The sequence below is a fragment of the Crinia signifera genome, chromosome 3, assembly GCF_055691185.1.
Source record: "Crinia signifera chromosome 3, ASM5569118v1, whole genome shotgun sequence".
Lineage (NCBI taxonomy): Eukaryota > Metazoa > Chordata > Amphibia > Anura > Myobatrachidae > Crinia > Crinia signifera.
Window position 1 is genome coordinate 76781671 of NC_139219.1, and position 26008 is coordinate 76807678.

General features: G+C 41.9%; 1 protein-coding gene across 4 annotated transcripts in view; it reads left to right on the forward strand.

Annotated features, from left to right (window-relative positions):
- MAP4K3 (mitogen-activated protein kinase kinase kinase kinase 3) overlaps nucleotides 1-19955 on the forward strand; it is a 249756-nt gene extending 229801 nt beyond the window's left edge. For all 4 annotated transcript variants that reach the window (XM_083176045.1, XM_083176044.1, XM_083176047.1 and 1 more), the window contains 8 exons: nucleotides 707-765; nucleotides 11459-11562; nucleotides 13556-13727; nucleotides 13851-13919; nucleotides 14062-14154; nucleotides 15008-15078; nucleotides 16117-16172; nucleotides 16987-19955. In XM_083176045.1, coding sequence (XP_083032171.1) covers nucleotides 707-765; nucleotides 11459-11562; nucleotides 13556-13727; nucleotides 13851-13919; nucleotides 14062-14154; nucleotides 15008-15078; nucleotides 16117-16172; nucleotides 16987-17074 — 712 coding nt within the window. In that variant the 3' untranslated portion in view covers nucleotides 17075-19955. The remainder of the gene's footprint in view (nucleotides 1-706; nucleotides 766-11458; nucleotides 11563-13555; nucleotides 13728-13850; nucleotides 13920-14061; nucleotides 14155-15007; nucleotides 15079-16116; nucleotides 16173-16986) is intronic.
- Nucleotides 19956-26008: the final 6053 nt, after the last annotated feature.

The following is a 26008-nucleotide window of genomic DNA, read 5'->3' on the forward strand; positions in this document are numbered from 1 at the left end:
TTTCCTTTCATTCAAGTGCACCAACACAGAATGCAAAGACGCTCTGGTACTAGGGGGCTGCACTGCAGTCAAGGACATGCAGGCGATGGGCAAATGGTATTAGTTTGCTCAGCGCATTGCACCACACGACACTGACTGGCTTCCTCTTGCCATCTCCCCTGTACCGGCACATGCCTTTCAATACTGTTTTGCTGCACTTCACTGCAAAAAAAAATCCTAAATGATGGTGTTCCCCATTAGCCATGTACGCTTCTGACCTTTTCCCCGCACATTACCTGCTCTGTGACACAACAGCAGAGACGTTTCAATTTGTTTACTAATTAGCCCCGTTAGCGTCATAGCAAGATGATTCATAGTCTGAGTTACTTTATTAGATAAAGGGACTGCTGCTTTGAAACTTTTATATAGCACAGATGTGTTGTAAAATAATGTGATCTATGAATAACTGGATCACTTGTCAAATACTACAAGATAAAGCCTGTACAATGTGCTGTACAACACAGGCTGACGTTTATGGCTTGCTGTTCTGAATACAGGTTGACAAATGAGTGTGTTAAAGTGCACAGGGAATTATAGTGGTGTCACTGCAAGCATCGATTTGCTGTTAAAATACAATGCAGTTATTAGGATTTATATTGTGTGCCACATAGTATTACCTACATGACTATTTTGCATTGATTCCTGTGTTTTCATTGCCTTTCTTCAGGAAATTTGCTGTTTCTGCAAAAATACCCGATACAAAATGGTGTCAGAAATGCTGCGTTGGTAAGAATCTTCTGCATAAAACATTCATTTCACATGCAAAGGGTAAAGTCTATGTGCATGTAGTCATAGACAACCCTGGGACAAACTGAGTGCATTGTTTATGTCATAAGCTGGGTACACATATGTACAATTTCCTTTTTCTTGCGACCGTTCGATCGACCGAATACACGTTCGGCCGTCCAAAACATACGACCGTTCTGCGCGTACACATATGTACAATTTTACTTGCGACGTCCGATGTACTCCCGTCCAAACAATCGCAAGAAGAAGTATATGAGAGACCCTGTAACCCTTTGCCTGCTGTTTTAACTAATGTGTATATAATGTATATATGTTGAGCAGTGGCTCAACACTTTAGACGCATCCCTTTAAGACATTAATCAATGTTGAAGTTTTAATAGAGTGGGCTGGAAGCTCTTTTCAGGGCACCAGCTTCACACTATTAAAACTTCAACATTGATTAATGTCTTAAAGTGATGCGTCTAAAGTGTTGGGCAGTGAGGCATTATACACACATTAGTTAAAACAGCAGGCAAAGGGTTACAGGGTCTCTCATAATGCAGCATACCACCGTGCTTTGTCAAACTGTCAAGCATATCGATCGAAGGTGCGTACACACTTCACTTTTGTTCCGATATGGAGCCGTCCTGTCGGATGAAATATTAAGCAGCAAAGAACCTTCGACCGACCGACCGTGGACGGCGAAGAGCGTTTTTGGCCGTTTATCGGTCGCACAGCAGCAATTGGGACAGCGTACACACCTATACAATCGAACGGCCGTTTGCCCCCAGATTGGAAGAACGGCCCGACGATTGTATATATGTGTACCCAGCTATACAGTCTTGCAACATTTTATTCCTTTCTATGGGCCAAATGCATTAAGCCTTAACAAGAGATAAAGGGGAGTGTGATAAAGGACCAGCCAATCAGCACCTAACTGTCATTTCTCAAAACACAATGTAAAATGACAGTTGGGGGCTGATTGGCTGGTCCTGTATCACCCTCCACTTTATCTCTTGCTAAAGTGTTACATTTCAGAACATATGTATAAGTTACACCTAACAAATATTTAGAAGATGGACGTTTTAAATGATTGTGAATAGTAACCTGATGGAAGATAAACAATCTATAGGTGGATACCAGATTGTCAACAGGGTCAAAAGATCAACCGTTAAATAGTCACCTTTGACTTGGTCAACAGGTTCAAAGGGGCAACATATAAATGATTGACCTAGAAAAGGTTGACACACTGGGGTTTATATACTAAGATGTGAGTTGTATTGAAGATGGGATGTTGCTCATAACGACCAATCAGATTCTACTTATTTATTTAGCATCTTCTAGAAGATAATAGAATTTGGTTGCCCATAGCAACATTGATCTTGAATAGGACTCCCGTTTTAGTAAATAAACCCCATCGTTTTGGACTGTTAGATATTTGGCAGAGGGTTAGGCTGTGGAAGGGGATGGTCAGGGTCAAGGTTAAGCACCAAATGGAGGGTTAGGATTAGGGTTAAAATGACAACAATAATAATTGTTGACCTTCTGTGTCCATGTCAACCATTTAATTGTTGAGCTTTTGAGCCTGCTGAGATACTGACTGGTGTTGACCTATTGGCTATCTATATACTGTCAATCTGTTAATTCACACCCATTATAAATATACCAGATACAGGGGGAAATTTACTACAGGAAATTTGTAAAAAAAAAAAGGTGTATTTGTATTTAGAAATACACTTATTTTTGACATTTACTATCCCAAAAATACGACAATTTGTATTCGTATTGATGTGCTATCAATACGAATACGAATTGCCGTATTTTCGGGATCGTAAATGTCAAAAATAAGTGTATTTCTAAATACAGATACACCTATTTTTTACAAATTTCCTTTAGTAAATTTTCCCCACAATGTCTAATATATTCAGTTCATGTGTACTAAGGCATGTGCTGGGGCAACAGGTTTGTTTTAATAAATTGGCACATGCCAGTGTGACAATCATGCTAAGAACTGGCACTATAAACAGGCCAGGTGTAAATGACAATAAAATGGAATAAAAACACATATACTGTGAAAGATGCAACCAAAACATTAATATGTTCAATTCACAGTAGTGTACTGGTCTATGCTTGGCACATATGTCAAACTGTATGTTATATACGCCTAGGGACTTGCATGTAAAGACACAAGATAATCATGCCACTAACATATGTGCCCGAGTCACCCAAAGCATAATCCCCAATAAGTGTCGGCATCGGGGGAGGAGCACATCGCATCTGTGCTAATTGGGGAGCTCATTAGTAAATTACCGCTGCTAATAGGATACACTGAGCTGAACTGTTGTGGATTTTGCTTCTACAAAATAAAGAAAATAACGTTCCTTATTGCATTTTATTTTGGGTTTGAAGATGGATTATAATTTGATAATAAATGGAATATATAATAATATGGCAATAAATAGAAAAACTCCAATCCGAAATTAGATGTGCGCACTTAATAGTTATACATTTCACAGTAATCTGTGCCATACTGTACATACTTTCTGTTTACATTATTTACCCCTTTCAGGTCCAACGTCTAGTCAGGCTCAACAGCCCTAGCGCTAGTAGCAGATACAATGGTGATCCACTTTAAAATAAGAATATTAACATTGTTCAACATTCATTGTAGACCATTTTGAATTTAAAAAATAAATACATTACAATTAATTTAAACCAGACTCTTGAACTGCAAAGGGTTAAATGTTTTATGTAAACAAAAACCCATTTAACATAGCATAAATAACAGCAGAGCTGCCTTGATAAAGGTACTGTATGCTTATTAGAAGATGGAGATGTTCTTTTCCATCATGCCAGAAGACTACATTTATTAGGTGACTTAGCTGTCACCCATTGTATCTGCCCATTTGGTGCTCATTGATTTAGAATGAGTTCACAGTGCAGTCCAAAATCCATTTGGGGGCCACTGTACATCTCCAGTTATATAACTGCCCCTAGATTTTACCTTAGTGGTGTGATATCAAGTATCTTTAGCCTATCTAAACTTTTTAAGATGGGTAGTATCATGGGGTAACATAGTAGATCTAGTTAGGGATATGGAGTTTCTTCTAGGGTCAGACAGTGTGACAATAAATTGTAGCAGATACAATGAAAAATACAGCAAAATTTTTTTATTGTTAAGACAGAGACTTTCACCAGAGTAGTATGACCTGTGTAATTGTCAGCACATCTACCTCGCAGTGTTGAGGTACTGAGTACGATTCCCACCAGAGCCTTAACTGTGTGGAGTTTGTATATTTTCCCCATGCTTGCGTGGGTTTCCTCCCACAGAATATACTGGTAGGTTAACTGGCTCAAGACAAAAATGAACCCTAGTACATTGGGCAGACTATATGGGCTATGTGGTTTTCTGCCATTAAAGTCTAATCTAATCCGGGCTGGTCAGTTGTCATGGAATAATGTCTGTTGGCTTTGTCCAATAAACAGGAGTGTAAGTAGACTGTAAATGAATAAAAAAATAGGTCATAGTGGTATGACTTGTCATCAGGCTAACATGAGAGTGGTGACAGGGCTGAACTGTCAACATGCAGCATGTTGACAGTGACCATGTCAACATTCTCCATGTGTCCCGAAGAATATGTCAACTTGATGAACTGTCGATAAACTGCCCCTGGTGGTCTATTGGTCTTTCATCTTTCCCCGTTGGATGTCCTGACCACAGTGTCTTCTTCTGGCGGTGTTGTTGGACCTGTAATTCTGTGGGGTTCCTCTATTGTCTTACCCTAACCAACACTTCTGCAGCATGTGTTCTTATTTTGTAGCTTACTTCCACCATTAGTAGTAAGATCAAACAAGTGATTAAAACTAAAGCTAGAAACCTAATTACCGTTTCAGGTGTATAATCAGATGTCTCAGCTAAGAAGTAAAATGACCTGAGTTCTAGGAAAAGCTCAACTTTAGGCTTTAGCAGCAACTTGATGATACATGACCCATCTAGAGAACACTGCAGGCATTTAATTATCCATGTTTAGTGGTTAGTGCCACAAAGACTACTGAAGTTTCTGTAAAGTTATACCACCATCCTCATAATGCTCCATATACCACCATCCTCATAATGCTCCATATACCACCATCCTCATAATGCTCCATATACCACCATCCTCATAATGCTCCATATACCACCATCCTCATAATGCTCCATATACCACCATCCTCATAATGCTCCATATACCACCATCCTCATAATGCTCCATATACCTCCATCCTCATAATGCTCCATATACCTCCATCCTCATAATGCTCCATATACCATCCTAATAATGCTCCATATACCACCATCCTCATAATGATCCATATACCACCATCCTCAAAATGCTCCATATACCACCATCCTCATAATGCTCCATATACCACCATCCTCATAATGCTCCATATACCACCATCCTCATAATGCTCCATATACCACCATCCTCATAATGCTCCATATACCACCATCCTCATAATGCTCCATATACCACCATCCTCAAAATGCTCCATATACCACCATCCTCATAATGCTCCATATACCACCATCCTCATAATGCTCCATATACCACCATCCTCATAATGCTCCATATACCTCCATCCTCATAATGCTCCATATACCTCCATCCTCATAATGCTCCATATACCATCCTAATAATGCTCCATATACCACCATCCTCATAATGATCCATATACCACCATCCTCAAAATGCTCCATATACCACCATCCTCATAATGCTCCATATACCACCATCCCCATAATGCTCCATATACCACCATCCTCAAAATGCTCCATATACCACCATCCTCATAATGCTCCATATACCACCATCCTCATAATGCTCCATATACCACCATCCTCATAATGCTCCAATCCTGCGGAAGCGTAACAATAGACGAACAATAGGTCATGTATAACTAGACCTTAAGACATGCTCAAACATTTATTCCACTATGTAACTATAGCAACAGCATCATTAGAGTGTTCTGTGGCCAGGAAAGACTATAGATATCTGCCAATATAAACACCAAGGGGAACTGGGGTTAATAAGCCATGATGTTATGTTTTGGTGTTTGTCTAATGAACTTTGTACTTCCAGCCATGCCATAGGGCTTGCAGATTCATTTCAATCGTTACAGAAATGTGATTTGCATATTTATACAGCTACATAATGTAAAGTAAAATGCTGCTATATATCTGTAAGCTATTTTGAAATATATCTTTTCCATCACATAATTATGCTCATTACCATTTACAGTAGCAGCCCCCACCACCAACTTTGCGCTTAAGTTGACAGATAAAGGCAGTGTCAGACCTGATCCCTGGGGGCTTGGGACAGCTGTAAATGACCCTTTTGATTTCAGAATTAGCTTGAGAAATTTAAAATGTAAAAGTGCAATGCAATAAATGGTAATCAAGGGTGCAGAGAGGGGAAAAGGGTGCAGCCCACCCACAGTAAAATTCCCCACTGTTGTAAGCCAGTTGCATGCCATGACAGCACTGGCTATGGCTTCCTATTGGAAGTGTAACCTACCAGTCACTTGCAGGACATTCCACAGAAATCGGGGTTTTGCACATGCGCAGTTAAGTCGCAACTTGTACGCATGCGCAAGATCCATAGTGCAGGTGCTGGGGCTCCTCTCCTTCAGACCAGGCAGCATGGCCAGCGGCAGCCCCCCTTCTCCACAAATGTATGAGCCACCGCTGATTACAATTATTACACTGACACTTAAGACAGGCTCCTTCAATTCAACTGTGTACAGGATAATTACAATACATTATAGTTTGCATACCATATTAAGGCAAGATCTATGGCCCTTATTCTAATCGGATCGGTACGGCCCGCGTGCGGCCGTACCGCCGATGTTTTTACTCTGCACATGCGCAGAGGTGAATCTGCGCATGTGCAGCCCCCTTCGCCGCAGACGTATTTCGTCCGCCGCAAAGGGGGCGTATAGGGGCGTGAGAGGCATCATGCCCTCATTTCCCTATGTGTACGCCCCGCGTTTCATGGGCGTTCCCATGCAAACGCGGGGCGTATGCATGGTAATGAGGCCATGACGCAACTCATGGGGGCGGAAAGCTGACGTCGCCGGATGTCAGCTTTCAGCCCCCATACAAGCTACCACACGGACGATTGTCCGTGTGGTCTCAGCTTGCGGGAGCTGCCGCGGCGTGCGGACCTGCCTTCGATGGTCGACGACCATCGAATGCAGGGGGCAGCTCCCACCATGGTGGAGGCGTAGCCTCCACCATTTTTATGCGGATCGCCAGCCGTCCGTGTACGGACGGCCGTGGCGATCCGTAGGGTGGGCGGGGATTGGTTTGTGCGGCCGGAGCCCCGTGTGCGGCTCTGGCCGCACCAACCAGAATAAGGGCCTATGTTATGTATATATTATAGGCACATCAATCATTTGACAGTTAGGCAGATTTATTAAGCTTGGTAAAGTGATAAACTGTCTGGTTTTTATCACCGGCCAATCAGCTTCTACCTGTGAAGTTACAGGCTTGGTTTGAAAAATGACAGGTAGGAACTGATTGGCCGGTGTTGAAAACCAGACAGTTTATCACTTCACGGAGCTTAATAAATCTACCCCATAGTGCCTTGTTACATTTGAAATTGCCTTTCCAATATCATGCCTTGCAATACCTAGATTTTATATTTAGTGTTAGTGGCTGGCTTGGGGTATTATTAGCACAGTAGAGTTTTCTGATTGGGGCCTGCAGAATTTAGCCATGTGATAGAAGAATGCCCTGACCTTCAATTATATTGTGTCTAGAGAGGGGAGACAGAACTATAGAGCCATACTCATTAGTCGCTGTTGTACCTTGCACTATGTGGAGGCATTGTGTAAGGGTGAAGAGCCTTATTAGTAGCACACTGTGACCTCCGTAGCTCTGTAAGGTTACAAGTGACACAATTCCTTTGATTAAGATTTTCATTAGATATCAAGTTAATACTTAGCAAAAAAAAAAATCTGCTTTGGCCTTTAGGGGGTTTTGAAGCTCGGTGTCTGCAGAAGATGCAGTCTCCCTTAGGCCCGCAATAAAGCGGACACATGGATGTTTTCCTCCAAATTTTAGAACCAAGGTAATGTTGTTAATCAGGGGAACAAGGTTGTAATTCTTTTAGTATTTACTAAGTATTAATGTACACATTGCTGTTTTCATACAATGGATATTATATTAGTATCAAACCCTATAGATGGGAAAAAAGCAATAACTTGGGGAACGTACTGGCCTCTGCTGTTGCTTGACGTGGCACAAGCACAGTAAGTTGTGTATGCGCCTGTGTTGGGAAATAATGATTATATGCTCATCTGACCCATTTAACAATGCTTCCAATGACACAGTATCTCCCGAATGTTCATTCAGCATAGACACTCCAATTGTGGAAAAATAAAGAGAGAGAGTGTAGTATCATTATGGAACAAACACTTTACTAAAAATATATTGTATATAACACATTGTGTCTGCAAGCACCGCTCCGATGGTGTTGGGGGAGGGTGCATGCCTCTCCAGTGTTGGGGGAGGACACAGTGTTGGTGGAGGGTGCAGGCCTTTCTGGTGTTGGTAGGGTGGCACAGGCCTCTATGGCAGGAATTGCCTGGGCCACCTGTCTCTCTCAGAGTGCCAGTGCCTCCTGTCTCTCCTGGGGTTTCAGGGGCATTTGTCTCTGCCAAGGTGCTGAGGCCTGTCTGACAGGGGTTGTCTTGCATCTCTGAGGGTGGATGTTGAAGCGCAACCCTTGGCTTCACCTTAAATAAAGATCAAATAGAATTTTGAAATAACTAGGCTCAGTTATATGCAAACATCCCTTCTAGTCATAATAGTAGTCACAATTCTCCATATTAGGATCAGTATACATTTGTGCTACACACATCCCCGCCTCCCTATTATTGTATTGTATAGAGTATGCTGATAGCTGCACACCTACCTTTGTCTATAGTAAATTGTGTATAAGCCTATGTATACTGATCCTATTAGTGGAATATAATGGCTCTGTTTAATAAACTTATTGTTACAATATACATTTGCAATACTCTTCATCATTCAAGCAGCGGGACCCACACCCATTCTTTTCTTCCATATTAAAACATGGCTTTGGGTAGCCTAGGGAAAACTGCTAATTTTCATTCTCATTATAGGTAGCGCTTCACCTCCTTCCATGATCCTTTCTAGTCAGGCTTCCATGATCACCATCCCCTGAGGCTGCCATCACAAGAAGTAATCAGTGATGTACTTTTAATAAAGTTTAGGGGGCCCATTTATCAACAAACGCATTTGCTGTGCAATGTTGTTGAAATATTAGCATTGCAAGATGCAATTATAGAGTTGGCTGGTTTATACCAAAAGTTTCTTTTAAAAACCACCCAAACTGTTTATCACTCATCTATATGGATGGTGTCAGTGTTATAGTATTGGGTCATAGTTATAGGGACCAGGTCACTGTTCTAGTATCCCCTGGTGGTATGCCACCCATTAACAATCCTGCTCCGTGGTATGCTGCCCTTTGTACTATTGTTTTCATAGAAGCAGCTAAGATCCAATTGGCCCATCCAGTCTGCCCATTAGGGTTAGCGTAATAAGGTTGATTAAGTGGTTTGGGTTAGGGTATTATGGTTAGCTTAGGGGATGGGGATAGGGAATAAGATATCAGAGCTGGTTTAGGTTAGGGTTTGGTGGGGAATTTGGATTAGATGTTGGGATATCAGGGTTGGTTTAGTGGTTTTAGTATAGATATTAAGGTTATGGTAAGGGAATGGTTTGAAATGATGGTTAGATTAGGGTTGTTAGGGTCTTAGAACCAGGGATAAGATATTAGGTTTGATGTTTAGGGTAAGGTTCAGGATAGGCATGCTCTACATCACAGGTCAGGGAAGTTTTTTACCTTTTTACCCCAAAATATGATAATTAGTAACACCGACATTACCTCCTTGATTTGAAAGGAAGGAAATCATATAATTGTAATACATACTTTACCCCCAGATATTGATGATATGTCCTGCTAGTACGGTGCGATTCATCTGGCTACATCTGTATGTACCACTTTTCGATTGACTACCTCTTCCTCCTTGAGTGTGGACATATGCTAAATCAGTGTTGTCTTACATTTAAAAAAATCAATTAGTATGTACTGTAGCACCAACTGATAATGATGAGACAGTGGGTAGCAAATTGTGGTCTGGGAGGGGGTAGTGGGGTGAGGTCGGGGATGCTTTGGTGGTCTGGAAGCATCCAGATTGGCCCCAAAATGATGGGGGCAGTTATGTGGTTGGAGTTGGGGGGTAACCAATACTGTGCCTAGGGGCGGCCTGACCCCTAAATCCACAAATGCCTGACCACTGCAAATTACACTTACGTGGATACAGTTTTATATTTTTATATTGCTGTGAAATATGATTTCAAACCATAATGTTTTGTTACCAACAAGATGCAGTTTCAGTGTTTGCAATACTGGTTTCCACAGAATAGGAGTAGCCAGCAAAGTACTTATCTATCTTTTGTGTAACTACATAGCAAGCATATATGTTGTTAGATCTACTGGTGACACAGGGCTAAACCAAATTATGGCCTCTCGAGGTAAAGAGGTTTCATTGTGAGATATACTGGTCAGTGCAAGTGCATATTAGCTCTTAACTGTAACAAAACAGTGTGTGATTTTCACACAGGATGAAATCCCATATGTTTAAAACAAGAGAGTCGATCTTGTCACCCATTGTTGAAATAAATATGAGACTGAGTAATTTCTACTTAAACCAGCTTTTTTTTTTTGGTGCCAACACTGCCCAGACATTGGGGCAGATGTATTAAGCCTGGAGAAGAGATAAAGTGGAGATAAATTGAAAGACTGCAGATGACTTCAATTTAAGTACACTTCGATCAAATCCTAAGGGGTTATACAATCCGGTATCACGGCTGTCGATCCCCGCCGACAGCCGTGATCCTAGCCCGTTTGCGGTCTGATCGACCGCAGAACAACAGGTGGGATTCAATGTCCTGCCTGCCGCTCGGCGAAAAGGGGGCGTGGCCGCAAAGACGGCAGTGGATTGGCGATCTGCGGCCAGGGTCGCGACAATCCACGGCCATTATCGGCAGAACGGGCCCGACAACTTCTAAAGTTGGGCCCATTTTGCTGTGATCCCGCTTCAATGCTGTTGCTAAAGACCGCATTGAATAGGGAGCCGCCGCTATTTTCCACATCGGAAATAGCGGCGGCAGATTGCATACCCCCGTAATGCCCGGTACACACCAGGACAACATCGTGAGTGGGTCGTTGGTGTCTCGTCCGACCCGATCAGGCGGAGCGCGCGACCTGCTCACGATGTGCATCGTAAGCGGGATCCGATCGCGACCCGCGCCCGGGTGTATGGTCGTTTTCAGAGCCTACCTGCTGCAGGTAGGATCTGAATAACGACCGACCCGCGGGGCCGTGGATCCGATCGAGATCGGAACAGGACAGAAAAGGGCCCAATCAACATACAGTCTCCATCAAATCGGTCAGAATTGGATCTAGATTGATGGGATCGGACCCTTGTCGTCCTGGTGTGTACCCTGCATAAGTCTTCCATAAACAGGCTTTGTGGTTCCTATTTTATAAAGTTTACACTTATAAACATGTGTTGACCGTTTTCACATAAATGAGCTGTTATTGTTTGACTTTTGTAGTGCGGAATCCATACACAAGCCACAAATACCTGTGTGGAGCCCTGCAGTCCAGCATTGTGCTCTTAGAGTGGGTGGAACAGATGCAGAAATTCATGCTCATCAAGGTAGGCATCCATTTGTAGGGTTACTTAAATGAACAAAGATATTGGAACGCTATGGCTTTTTCTGCAGATTTCTTAGAACAGTCTGTGAGACAATATTCTAATAGATTTCAGTACGATGCAGATCTAGTGAAATAGATTTTAGTAATTCAATTATGCCAGGGTTTTATGTATGTCAAAAGTATGGTTATACAGTATATATAACAAGCATTTGAAACAGGGCAATACATGCTAAAGTAATAGCATGAGATGTAGTGATTATTTACTAAAGGTGCCCATACACGATGTGATAGGCACTGTGCGCATGCGTTTTGAATGCGATGCAATCTAGTACAGATAGTATGTGCAGCACATACTTTTTGTGCTGTGCGATGTGATGTGTGTTAAATTGTACCATGTATGGGTACCTTTAGATCTGTTTGGATAAGGATGCAACCTTTCTTAACGCAGCTGAATCACATGTACAGATGTGTCCATATATGTTTATACTCCATGTGTTGCAAGCCATGTTACACAACGTTGTTCATATAGGCTGCACAAGCAGCTTCTGCTGATTAAATAGATGCCTATATATGTGACTGCTGCTGCATCTGCATACGAAATGCTACATTACAATGTTTTACTGGAAAACACTTTAATGTTACATGTTGTATATGCAGATACAGCCGCGGGCGCATACAGAAGAAAAAATGATCCTGAAAACAGACCGGTTCAGTGAAACCTGTGTGTTTTCACTGGCACCAGCGGCTTTTGGGATTTGGTGAAACAAAATCCCCAATAAGTTTCTGCTCTCGCCGGGTTTTAATGACTAATTGGATAGCCCAGGATGAAGCAATTACCAGCAATCGATAATCTCAGGTAATTGGGTAGTCTTGCATTTAACTTTTTAGTACAGTAGCATAACCATATTCCTGTTCTGCAGGGCAGTATGAGCAGGAGTATGCTACAGTATCTCTGTCCTGTCACTGCTCAGTTATAAATAACTGGATGTATGTGACAAGTCACTGGGCTGAGGAAGCTGCAGTTTCATGTGTCTCTGTGTGATAGAAACTGACAACCTACATTGTTTGAATATTTTGTCAGAGAACGTTGTCAAAGGAGAGTTAGGAATAAGGTTGTGAAATAAGTAAAATTACTTCTTGGCGGACTGAATTTGATTCAGCTTTGCTAGATTTGTAAAGATATATTTATTTTCAGAGATCGGATGGAATTCTCTTACGGGGCCTACACAAGGGGAGATTTCTTTGAGCGATCTGAGCAATGTAGATCACTCAGATTGCTCAGCAAGATTGCTCAGCACACAATGCTGCACAGCGATGTGTGCTGAGCGATCTGTCAGGGCCAGTGTTCTCTGGTGAGCACACTGGCCCTCCAGTGTTCTCTGGTGAGCACACTGGCCCTGACCAGAGATCTAACTAGATTTATCCAGCTGAACTGAAATCCCCCTGTATGTTGCAAGCATCAAGTCTTCTCGTCTATCTTGTAATATTAACATCTTTTTATTCTACCTCAGAATTAAGCCAACTTATTATATACACTAAAGGGGACTACATCCGGGACAATTTTAAGCTGTTTTCTAGAGTAGATGTTGACTACATGTAATTAAAATCTAGTAAAATTTCTGGCCTGTGCTAACCAGAACACTGGTTAGCACAGATGCCCATACACACATAGTTACATGTGTATGGCCGATCTATCCGCCGGGAAGCACAAGGGCGATTTCCCTAGCCTCCAAATCAGACAAATCGCCCCATGCATACAGTGCTCTACACATTCTCCAAATTCTACATTTCCGTTAGTGTTGTGCCTTGCTGTTAGGTCTCACCTGTAACCCACCCCCAGTACGATACCGGTGACAGGCGACTAACCTATTAGCTTGACATAAATTCAAAGAGTAAAAAAAAATGTTTCACAACTTCATTATATGGCCAAGTTTGATTTTTAACGTCATAGGTAATTTATACTTATGTCCATGTGTTTTATATGTTTTACCCAGCACATAGATTTTCCCCTGCCCTGCCCTCTCATGATGTTGGAGATGCTGGTCGTGCCTGAACAGGAGTACCCCTTAGTGTGTGTGAGTGTCAGCAAGGGCACAGACTTTAACCAGGTCGTACGATTTGAGACTGTGAATCCGAACTCCACGTCTTCCTGGTTTACAGAAACGGGTTAGTACATCTTCTGTCCCATTGGTCAGCTCTTCACCATAACCTCACCATTCCTAGCCTGTATTCTCTTATCTTCCTATCACCAGGGATTTACTTCTAATTAAGATTTTTCATTTCTTACAGATACCCCGCAGTCGGATGTAGTTCACGTGACACAGTTAGAGAGAGATACCATCCTAGTGTGCCTGGATCGTAAGTTTATTAAACAGTACAGTAAATACGTTAAATGTATTATAGCTTTTTTCAGTTTAATTAGTAAATATGGTGATATAAAATGGCCCAGGAGCTAGTGATATTATTTATGTTCATTCATTTTTTTTTTTTCCATCCCAAGGTTCTATAAAGATAGTTAATCTTCAAGGACGATTAAAATCCAGCCGGAAGTTGTCTTCAGAGCTCACGTTTGATTTTCAGATCGAATCTATAGGTAAATCCGGCCCAATTTATGCGATTAAAATAAGTTGGATTAATTAAAATGTAGTTGTAGACCCTATAGGCAGCCATGGTCATTGTGTGCTGCTCTCAGCAAGATTTATATTCATAGAACACAAAGCACTCACATGATCATCTCCTAGAATTGTGCACTTTAACCAGATTAGCAGTGTGTATTCATTTGCAGTTGTCCAGAATTGTCAACATGGTTGTAATGCCGAACGTTGACATGCCAACTTTCACAATCTCGACATGGTCATTATGTTGACATTGTGAATGTCAACAAAACAGATGTAGCTACGCTCATTGCTGCACCAATTGCCACATGCAACATATGTGGCGATTGGTGTTATCCCGTTGCCATGCACGTGCATCTGATTCGCTCATAGAAACGCTTTGAGCGGCATTGGCACTGCGTAGTGACTCCACGCAGCGGGTGTGACATTGTCGCACCACACGCACAAGCAGCCTTGGCGGAGCAACAATGAGCACAGCTATATCTGTAGGTTTAGGCTGTGGTTATGGCTTTAACAGTAGAACAATGCTATGTTGATATCATGAACATGTCAGCATAACATACCACATGTAAATGGTAATGTGTCAAATCTATGGTTTGTAAATCTATTACAAATCCTGCAAGGCCAGAGCCAAACTCTAATATAAATGGAAAACTGAATCATGCACGAAATGGAAAGTTCACTACAACTGCACACCTGAAAATACCGATATTCTTACAGAATGTGATGTTATAGAAGTCAATGTTCGGTTCATTGCAATAGTGAGTGCACACAGTCATTCTGTATTGGTGTGATGTGTAACATTACTGTGCCTTATGTTATGTCTTCTAGTTTGCCTACAAGACAGTGTCCTTGCGTTCTGGAAGCATGGTATGCAGGGGAGAAGTTTTCGATCAAATGAGGTAATTGCATCAAATGGGCACATGGGGGGTAATTCAGATGTGGACATGGTCAGCAGTTCCTGGCGCGCTGGACATGCCCCCACAGGGATGAGAAACCGGGGCATAGCTCACCGGCATGGAGTTATTGTGTGGCCCATATTTTTGGTTGCACAGGATTCCTGCTTCCTTCTGGTACAAAGTTGGGAGATATAAAATTCTCTGTTTCTGTGTAAAGCTGTCATCTCGCTGTGGTATATAAGATTACTATGTAGGAGGCAGCTTGGGCATAACGTAGAGGCAACAGTGGGGTAGGGTAAAGGGTGAGTGAGTATTCGTTATTAGAGGGGTATTCAATCCTGGGTGAAATTTCTGGCAGGCAAAAAATCGGCAGTTTTCGGGGGGGGGGGGGGGGGGGATTCGACCCTATTCAATCCCCACACTGCTTTTTTTGCCTGGGTGAAGTATCTCTAGCATTAGGAAAAAAATGTGTAAATTGGCAAAATTGTGGTGAATTCACGTGGTTTTGGTGTTTTCACGGATGTTTTTGCCCATGCCGAGATGCAAAAAAGGAAAAAGCGAAATAGCATGGGTGAAATGTACTCAAAAACTGTCGAAAATTGCCCATGATTGAATAGTGATAGGCGAATCTTTACCGTTTTTTTCACCTGGTGAAAAACTTGGCCAAATTTGTATCCGCCCCTCAGTGTTCATTGTGGCCCTGCAATCTCTGGCTGTAGTTACTAAAAAAAGAGAAACTTAAGAATGAACTAAAGGATATAGAAAGTCAGATGGTTTCTTAGCACAAGAGCACCAGTCTGTAGATACCTTGTGGGAACAGCTGAGAAGTATATGATTTATGTTACTCTCTTACATGAACGAAGCATATTCTACCCACCCACAATACTTGCCTCTTATGTATGTTTATTGGCTAGAGTACACTGTCATACTGCAGTTACTAGTAGTACCTGACTTGCTCATCTAGACTTTACTCTAGCACATTGTATAGGTCCGCTTATTTACTGGAAATATATGTTGTACCCAATGCATTTCTCTTTATAGATAACACAGGAAATATCAGATAACACTCGGATATTCCGGCTGCTTGGATCTGACAGGTAATGATGGAACTGTATTGTTTTCATGTAAGCCTGTCTATAATGATGCAAACTCCTCTTCATAAAGAGTAAATGTAATAAACTCCTGAGATTTGAGGAGCATACACACGGGGCGATTTTCACCCCATTTCAAAGCAATCTGACTAGATGGCTTAGTAATGGATCACTGATCGCTCTGTGTATATAGCAACGCTGCACATAGCCATCATAATCCCATCATTGTGTAGTGTGTGTGTGTGTGTGTGTGTGTGTGTGTGTCTGCATGTGCAAAACCTAATCGTAGCGAAACAAATGGGGACTGATCAGTAGACTGCTCTCAAAAGCTACACAATGACCCATAGGTTTTCTTGGAGACTCTATAAGCTGACATAGTAGTATTGGAGATACAAGCCTCTAACAGTACAGGCCTAGATGTATAAATGCTTTTGAAAAACACAGAAGTTATAAATGGTTGTATAATTGTAAGTTGAAAAAGGGCAAAAAACTCAACTGTGAGGGTGGACAACCACTGCGTAGAACGTATGTGTCTTACTCTCCAGGAATGTTGAGAGCGCAGTATAAGGTGTTGTATTAACTGGTTCTGTCCCCCCAGTGCAGGATGATGAGGAAAAGTATTGCATTGCGGGGGTGGGACAGTCTGTACTGGAATCTCATTGTCACAAAACCATGGCCCAAAAAGTAGGGAAAGTGCTGTGCAAAAGCTGTACAGTATTATAATGTTGGGTGGGAAAGTTACTTTTTTTTTTCTACACAAAAAATGATCACAATGATAATATTGTCTAGGATTGACAGTTTTGTGTTCTCATCTTTGCAGGGTTGTTGTTTTGGAAAGCAGACCAACGGACAACCCCACAGCCAACAGCAACCTGTATATTCTGGCAGGACACGAGAACAGTTACTGAGTTCTTACTGCACAGATAACTGTCATACTGATAACACTACCGCTTGAGGATCGACCGACCTGGCGGGAAGATTGGACAGCAGAAAATGTGGGAAAGCATTGAAAGACTTTCAGAACTGCATAACTGCATGTTTGATACAGTACCTGAGACACAAGGATTCTATCTGTACCACTTTGCAACAGTCACCCGCCTGCGTGTCCGCTAAGCTGTGGTTACAGATACTGGAATTGTGGGAAGTGCGTTACGTGACAGGATTCCATATTCCTGCAAGAGCAGCTTCTGCTCAGAACAAGACTGCAGCAACACGTGCTCGTTTTTATATACATATTATATATATATATATATACATACAAATAATTTATTGTGGCATGAGTTATTAATGAGGAAAATGTCGCTTCTGCGTGGTATGGACACACTTATTAAATCCCTCGCACATAAGAGCTGCATCCACAACTCTGTAATCTTTGCACATACAGGTAGTATTAATTCCTAATCACCCTGCTGTGGCCGAGACTTGCTGCAGCCGATGCCCTACTGTATATAGTAAAACTTTTATGACATACAAGTGTCTTAATTGTACAGATGTAAAGTTGGTCCGGAACCTTAGTTTGGGAGGGCAGGGTCGATTTATCGTATGATCGGTTTCCTTCTCCTTTTGCCCGGCGACTAGTCAAGCTTATTAGCTTTGGACCTTTGAAAAAGAACACAAATGTTTATTAACACTATTGTATTTTTTATTCTGTGAAAATTTAGTAAATGCCAATATAAAGTTTTTGTAAGTCTAAAATAAATACTGTTATCTATAGAGAGGAGGTAAGCATTTTTATGATACCCTTAACTTTAATGCAAGTACACTGGTGTTGAAATTTGCACAAGTATTGTCATGTAATTCAGTGCAGCACAGGGTTACCTTGTGACTACTGTGACGTGTCGGCTTAATGCCACTAATATCTTTGTTTGCTTGTTGCTAGTGTTGTTTTAGAAAGAAGGACAACATAATGCACAAGCATATATAGATGTAAATATATAAATCCTGTTTACTTGTAATGCAAGATTGTCTTTCACATCTATGTAGGCATCTGAAAAAAGATGGAATAACACACATTTTGTATGGTTAAAGGGCAACTGTCACAAATTGTAAAGTGATTTGTTTTTTTTTTAATATTGCAAATGAGAACTGTTAATGAGGCGGTGTTGTTGGCGTACAGATGTGCCCATATGCACGGCATGTGCATCACGGCACCGCTATGAAATGCTAGGCTGCAGTTGCACGTTCCCGCTGGTTTCCCATTCGGGGCGTATGGATTGCAGGCCCCATAACCCCCTTTGAAGTCCCACAATTCACATGTACACATCATGGCAACAGCATAACTGTACACATCTGCACCTGTGGTTTCATATTCTGAATAGGAAGCAGTTGCTTTGGTCACAGAGGATGCTGTAGTCAAGCTACCGGTGGTTTCATATTCTGACTAAGCAGTTGCTTTTGTACCACAGGATACATCAACTGTCTTATCAGGATGCTCAAATAATGAGATAACACTGTATGTGATGAACAAAGGTGTCTATTGTACAGTCTGTTGTGATGTTAAATGACAAAATTAAAACTTATAACGCCTTATTTTTCCGTCTGGAGTAATCCAGCAAAAAGTTCAGTTTCGAATCTTGTCAAAAACATTCTGAATACCAAGTGGGGGGATTTTAAATGTGTCAAAAGATTTAGACTTGGGAGAGGAAAGAGAATGTTCTAGTCTAACTCTAAATTTCAGTGTAAATAAAGAACTGCCATGTATTTGTGTGCTACATGCAGATGAAGGCCCTTACATCCCACTGCCAATCTGCTGGAATAGCTGCTATCAATAAGACTATAATGAATCTATCTTTATTTTGTGATCGTTCCTCTTTAATTCTACATTCAGTCCTACTATTGTATTCAAGTAAACCAGATGCAGAAGCAGCCATAGGTTTTGAAAATGAAGAGCTAATAGATATATGTGTACATAAGTCCAACACAAGCCATGTGTTCCCCTCTAACGTTGAGGAAACACTCAAAATTTCAACCACACGCACCTCTAACATTCCACTTTCTAAGAATGTATTGTTTTGATGCGCCATCTTTCTAGGGGGGGGGGGGGGGTTTGTTTTGCCTTATTTTCATCCTTTAGGATGCTTGTGAACTTGTGGCCAAAATAATTTAGTTACTACCTCATGCAAATAGACTAAAGGAGACTGCGCATCACAGGAGCTGTCCATTTGTGGATATTTTCTTTTTCATTACATTATTTGCCACTTTCAAACATGGCAACCTTAATGAAAGCTTAATTTAAGGTAATGGAAGATTCCAGAGGGAAGATTTACTAAAGCTTTTAGAAATGAAGTGGTGGTGTTGCCTGTAAGATCCAATCACATTTTAGCTGTCTTTTCTCTATTGCATCATAGAAAATGATAGAATCTGATTGGTTTTACAGGCAAAGCCTATACCTTTCTGTTTTAGTAAATCTAAATGTGCCCCCAGGACTTTACTTCAACATTATATTCTGCACAGTAACAAATGAGGCAAATCTGAGGGCTTGAAATGTGCCCTTGTTATCCTAGCATACACCATTGTTCCTCCAGAGGCAAAGTAGTTCTTATGACTCTGTAGCCAGATTAATATAGGCAGTCGCGTTTTCTCCATAGAGGAAGACTTGACATGTTTTTTTCCATTGTACAAAGTATATTTTACAAAATGTATTTTGTTCCCTTTATATGTTTTTGCACATTCAAAACACTAGTCAAAGAAAAGAACTGTAGGTGGTCTATGGTGTATATTATTGATGTGGCAATGCTTTTGGATAAATTGATGACTGTATATATTGTAAAATAAACAAGATTTTTTTTTTAACAATTTGTTTTTGTTTTTCATTCATTTGAAAACTTACCTTAATTTTACTTTAAAACGCATTTGTTGTAAACACCTACATTTCTCACAGCATACCTTTCGGTATTTGGCTAAACAAGAGAAACAATACACCTTTAATGTAGCCTATTACTTGCCATTTAAAGGTGAAAAGTCACAGGATCGCCTTTGCTAACAACAAGGAAAATGTAGTTAAAACAAAATGTGAGAGAGTTTAGGTCCAGAAAAGACATGCTAGAGACAGCATCATCCATCCAAAAGAGATCAGCTCTAAGTGATTTATTATATCCTTGGGGAGTGACAATCCCCAGATAATTACTGGTATAATTATTCTTTTGGTATCCACCGTTCTAACAACTGAAAGTACAGTACATGTTTTCCATATCTCCTTGCTAAGGCCCATTCATTACAGATGGACACATTTTAAAAGATCTACAGGTCTAATTATTTTTTGCTTGTGATGCTATGGGGAAACCTGGAAATATTTTCAATGATTTTACTGATTTAAACAGGTTGGAACGACAAAATCATCTAGTGTGTATGCTCTATGTCTCTGACGATTCACTCTCCAGCGCATCATCAGCAACATCCTCTGTCGTCTGTACATGTAATATGATGGAGGACAGTGCAAGCAAGGGCTGCAGCATCCCCCCTGCCGGTATCAGTGTGTATGCCCCACATCATGTAGTGTGTACCCAGCATAAGTCCCAATGGCTGGATTTGGCACGCACTGGTTTAGTGATACAGTTGGGTCTTGCACTGCTTTCATTATTATATTGCATATCACCTGACGTATAATGCAGCCTTTCGTGCACTGGTGCTGTAGGATCCATTGCCATAAACATTGCGGAGAGTAGTGCTTAGTAATGAGGTGCAGCATATTCTACCAATTTTTGGAATTATACTGTGTAGATTGTGCCTATTACTGGTTATTCCAAGTGAAGCCATAATGCTGCCACTCACCCTATGCCTCTCTCACACGGTCTTCTGCAAGTCACTGGTGTTAGAGTGCCGTCATCACTGAACAGTAAGACACTATAAGTTGTACAATATATAACCAGCACTCATCTCCTTATATTTAGATAGGGAATCATGCTATACAGTAGGTCACTCCAGCTGTTGTTGAACTACACATGCCCTGCTACAGTTTCACTATTTGGCCATGCTAAAACTGATGAAGGGCATGCTGGCATGTGTAGTTCAGCAACAGCTGGAGTGTCAAGATTAGCCATCACTGCTATAGGGTCTGTAATAATGCTTTCTACTCCATTCGCCTCCTTTGCGTTAAATATCCCACACACCTAATACTTTCTGGGTATACAGTATGATCTGTTTTGCTCCTAAATAGTTCAGCCCCCTCTGCTTTGATTGCATGTTTCTTATGCTATGTGCTGTAACATGGATTGTGTCTGACTAGCTCCGGCCACACTGCAGTATGGCTATGGGTTGTCAACAGTGTCTAGGTCGACTGCTATTGGTTAACAGTGAAAAGGGGGACACATTAAAAAAGGTTGACATGGTCAAAAGATCGACACACGCAAAAAGGCCGACGTGGAAAAGGTTAATGCAAACCTCATGTCATCATTTTTCATGTTAATTGTGTCGACATTTTATCCATGTCGACCTTTTGACTGTTGACCAATAGTGGTCGACCTTTTGAATGTTGACCAATGGTTGTTGAACTTCTGACTGTTGACCTAGACACGGTCAACCCGATCGAGCCAACTATGCCAAAGGGGCAGACTAGATGTTTTACGAGTCAGTAAATAAAATCAAGAAAAACCCCTGTCGACATTTACATGTGTCGACTATGTTAGCGTGGCCTTTTGCTTGTTGACCTGTCCATGTAGACCAATTTGATTGTCGAATGGATACTCTATCAACTACTTATCTGAAATTCTCCTGTAATATATCTATTTAGAATCTTCCTGCATGAAATCCTGTTTCACCTGCAACTTGTTTCTGGGTAACCTAATGGACTACTAGCAGAATGACACAGCCGTCCTCCCTATGCCACCATATATACTTCAATCTCATTCCACTATTGGACACTATTTTGCAGTATCAGGTTCTAAAGATTAATGGACGCCGGCATAGTATTAGACCATGGCCTGTCTGATTCAGTGTAGGATTCACTATGCAAACTCTTGGACCACTAATAACCTATTAAATATATTTTAAAATGAAATCTATGTACAATTAATTCATGCTGTTAGCTTCATTAATAACAAGGTAACACTTATGGAACAATGTATTGGATTTTGTTTAAACTCTTTACTGGATATTTGCTATATACTGCAATAATGTATGACTAATAGGGGGAGGGGTCCTAGACTGCATACCATATGAGGTGCTACCTGCTGAGACTTGTGGTGCAGCAAGCAGGCGGAGGAGATTGCAGGTGCACACTAAACCAAATAATAGCATTGCTGTATTGCATTTCTGAGGTTCTTAGCATAATAAGGGTGAGTGGGGAAAAAAAGAGAGAGAGAGCACTATCTCTCTCTCTTTTTTTCCCCACTCACCCTTATCACACCAGCGCTCATTTTTTCACAAATATCTACAAGAGAAAAAGGGGTTCTCCCCCCTTTTTTTCCCATTACCATTGAGCTGCTTTTTATTATTTTTATTAGCGCAAGTGACCCACACCCTTTGTTCTTAGCATAATGATGGCCACTATTATGGGCTTGTCCACCTCTTCCAGGTAACTGCTATCGGACAAGTCCCTAACACTAATCTGGGACATGTCCAGGGTGCGGGGGCCCCCCCAGGCCAGCCCAGCAGATCCACCCCATGGCATCACATTGGTATAAAATTAAAGTGATAGTAAAAAAATATAAGGATTAAGAGGTATAAATTTGTCCTTTTATTTATTTTCTGTGCACCCATCAGTTATCACATTAGAAACACCTGCCGGTACTTGTGTACTTTCACGGCTCCCATCGCATGCCAAATGTAGTGGCATGCGATGGGATGCGATTTTTGCAGTTTTTAAGCATTTTTTTTTTAAAATCGCATGCGATTTTAAACAGAAATGCATCCAAATGCATTGAAATTAGTATCAAACATGTTCAATGGCCCCCAAATGTAATTTTTGAGGCTGTACCACCCCCACTATCAACGCGAACCCGAAGCGTGGCGAGCGCAGCGAGCTCGCAAGGGGCAGCGGTACAACCTTTTCATACCCCCACTATCCACGTCGGCGTGGAGTTGAGAATAGAAAGTGTGGCGAGCGCAGCGAGCCACCGAGCCTGAAGCGTGTCGAGTAGACGCGGACACCTGTGAAGCCTGCGAGGGGACGCGTATACCTGTGAAGGTATCCGTGTCCCCTCGCGGGGCTCGCTGCGCTCGCCACACTTCGGGCTCGGTGGCTTGCTGCGTTTGCCACACTTTCTATTCTCAACTCCACGCCACGCGGATAGTGGGGGTATGAAAAGGTCGTAGGACGCGTACCGCCGCCCCTCGCGGGCGCGCTACGCTCGCCACGCTTCGGGTTCGCGTTGATAGTGGGGGTGGTACAGCCTCAAAAATGACATTTGGGGGCCATTGAACATGTTTGATACTAATTTCAATGCATTTGGATGCATTTCTGTTAAAAATCGCATGCGATGCGATTTTTTACTATGCGATGGACATCGTGGGAGCCGTGATTGTACACAAGTACCCACCTGCCTTCTTTTTCGTCGGATATGACCGCAATTCAATAAAACTTCAAAAAAGCAAAAAGTTGTCAAAATAAAAAAATACAGAAACACCACCTGCTAATATATTGTAGGTCCCCCTTGTACAGTCAAAACATCTGTCTCCTCCAGACATGGACTCTAGAAGACTCCTGAAGTGTCCTGTTGTAGTATCTGGCACCATGACCATGAGCAACAGATCCTGTAAGCTAGAAGGTGGGGCCTCCATGTATAAGTGTTTACAGAATGGGTTCAATCCGTGCGGTGCACAAGGGCCCCTGGATCCAGTGGGGCACACACTAGACCCATGTTTTGTTGCTCACCTTTCCGGAGTCCCATGCAAGATCTGTTGTCGCGGCAAAAAAAAAATCAGTTGGAAAATGGCCGCCGCGTATGTTTAGTAAGAATTTTGTCTCCGGTAAAATGCCTAGACAAGGAGACAACTGTATAAAGTGAAATATTATTTTGGGAATTTTTTACCTAGTTTGTGCTCTGCTGCCCGAAAATATTACATTGCTCTCAATATCTCACCACATTTTAACAAACAAACAGATATCATTAAATTGAACAATCGACACTCATCATGGTGCATATTTCATAAACAATATAATAAAGAAGGTATAAAAAAAGTTGTACGTCCCTTATTTGTAGTCTCCCTTTTTCAGCTGTGACGTTATGATAAACTTTAATGTGACTGAAGAACTTTTGTTTGAAATCACTCAGATCATGTGAAAGAAAATACAAAACACAAAAAAAAAACGTATATTTTTAAAATTATAAAAAAACTTTGTGAACACCAAATAGCAGGGATAACATAACAAACTCACTTAAAAAGTGGAAAGGAAACACCTATCTCGGTTTCTGTGTTAGCAGTACAGGATAAGGATGCTTTCAGAACTTACGGTTTAGTTAAGTGGAGTTAAGTGCATAACGGTTTATATTCTGGAAGTTTCTTTATTCCACCAAGATATCGTGCTACACGATAATGTGGGGAAATTGGGTTATTCAAGCAGTATAAATAATGCAGACCAGTTCCAGCATATATCTGACGCAATCAGGGCTGAGCTATGCATCTCGCATAAGCCAATCGCACTATCAGCCTCTGTAGCGCTGCAGAGGATGTTAGCAGTGACAGAGAAACCCGGCTACCCCCGCACTGACAGCTCTGGATCCTGGATCGGTGAGTATGTTGGTGTAAAATTGAGGTGTGTGGTTGTGTGTAAAATAAAGTTATACTTTTCTGTGTGTGTGTCTTTTCTTTTAACATTCTTTTCACAGGTGGACTACAAGTCCCAATGGGCCCATTAATGCCCCGCATGCTGGGACTTGTGGTTCTCCAAGTCCCAGCATGCGGGGGAGGTATGCTGGTACTTGTAGTTCTCCTGCATAAAGCAATGCTACGAATGTGAGATTTAACCCTATCAGGCCAGCGTCCACTGGGCACGGACGCCGGTGACAGCCCCGGCTTCAGCCCTGGAAGGGTGAAGCCTGGGGAGGGACCACTTTATTGGGGGGGTCCCCACTCCTCCAGGTACCCCGTTCAAGGCTGACCAGCCACGGTGCTCATGTTTCGGCCGGCGGACCTTATGTAAAAAGTGTCCCCCGGCTGTGGCATGACACTGCGGGCTGTTAGAGCCCGGTGCAGGTTTCAAAATACAGGGGACCCCCAGATTTTTTGTATTTTTGGAACCAGGACCGGTCCAAGAGTCCGGGGCTGGTTTCCGAAATACGGGGGACCCCTATGCTTTTTGTCCCCCTTATTTTTTGAACCAGGTCCGGCTCCAAGAGCCCGGGGCTGGTTATGATCAGTAGGGGGGACCCCACGACATTTTTTTTCCCAAAAAACACTTTAACACATTTTTTAACACAGGACCATGCACAGATCTCAATGATCTGTGCAGGGTTCTGGCCAATTCGCATATCAGAATTTTAGACCCATTTCCCAAATTCGCATCTCATTAAATATGCAAATTGTATACTTTTCAATGGGAAAACATCTAGATGCGAGTTCCGGCGCGAGTAAAAATCTCACTTTCTCAAAGTGCGATATTGCGGCAAAATCTGTGTTTTTTGACGTTTTCCGCATCTCATTAAATATGCGAATTTGGGAAAAAGTGCGATTTCGGACGTTTTTGGCACAAATATCGCAAAAGTCACATTTTCGCATCTCATTAAATGTCACCCACAATCTCTTCTTCACACACATGTTTGCTTTTTAGCGTCCAGTGGTCTCCCAGGCAACGCACCTGGGAGAGCGGCCAAGGCGGCAGAGGGCGGTGTCTGATGACGTTGTGCGCATCCCCTTCCGACAGAGCTCACCGTCAGTCCCCACCACCTCCCCATCGCTGTTCGCCT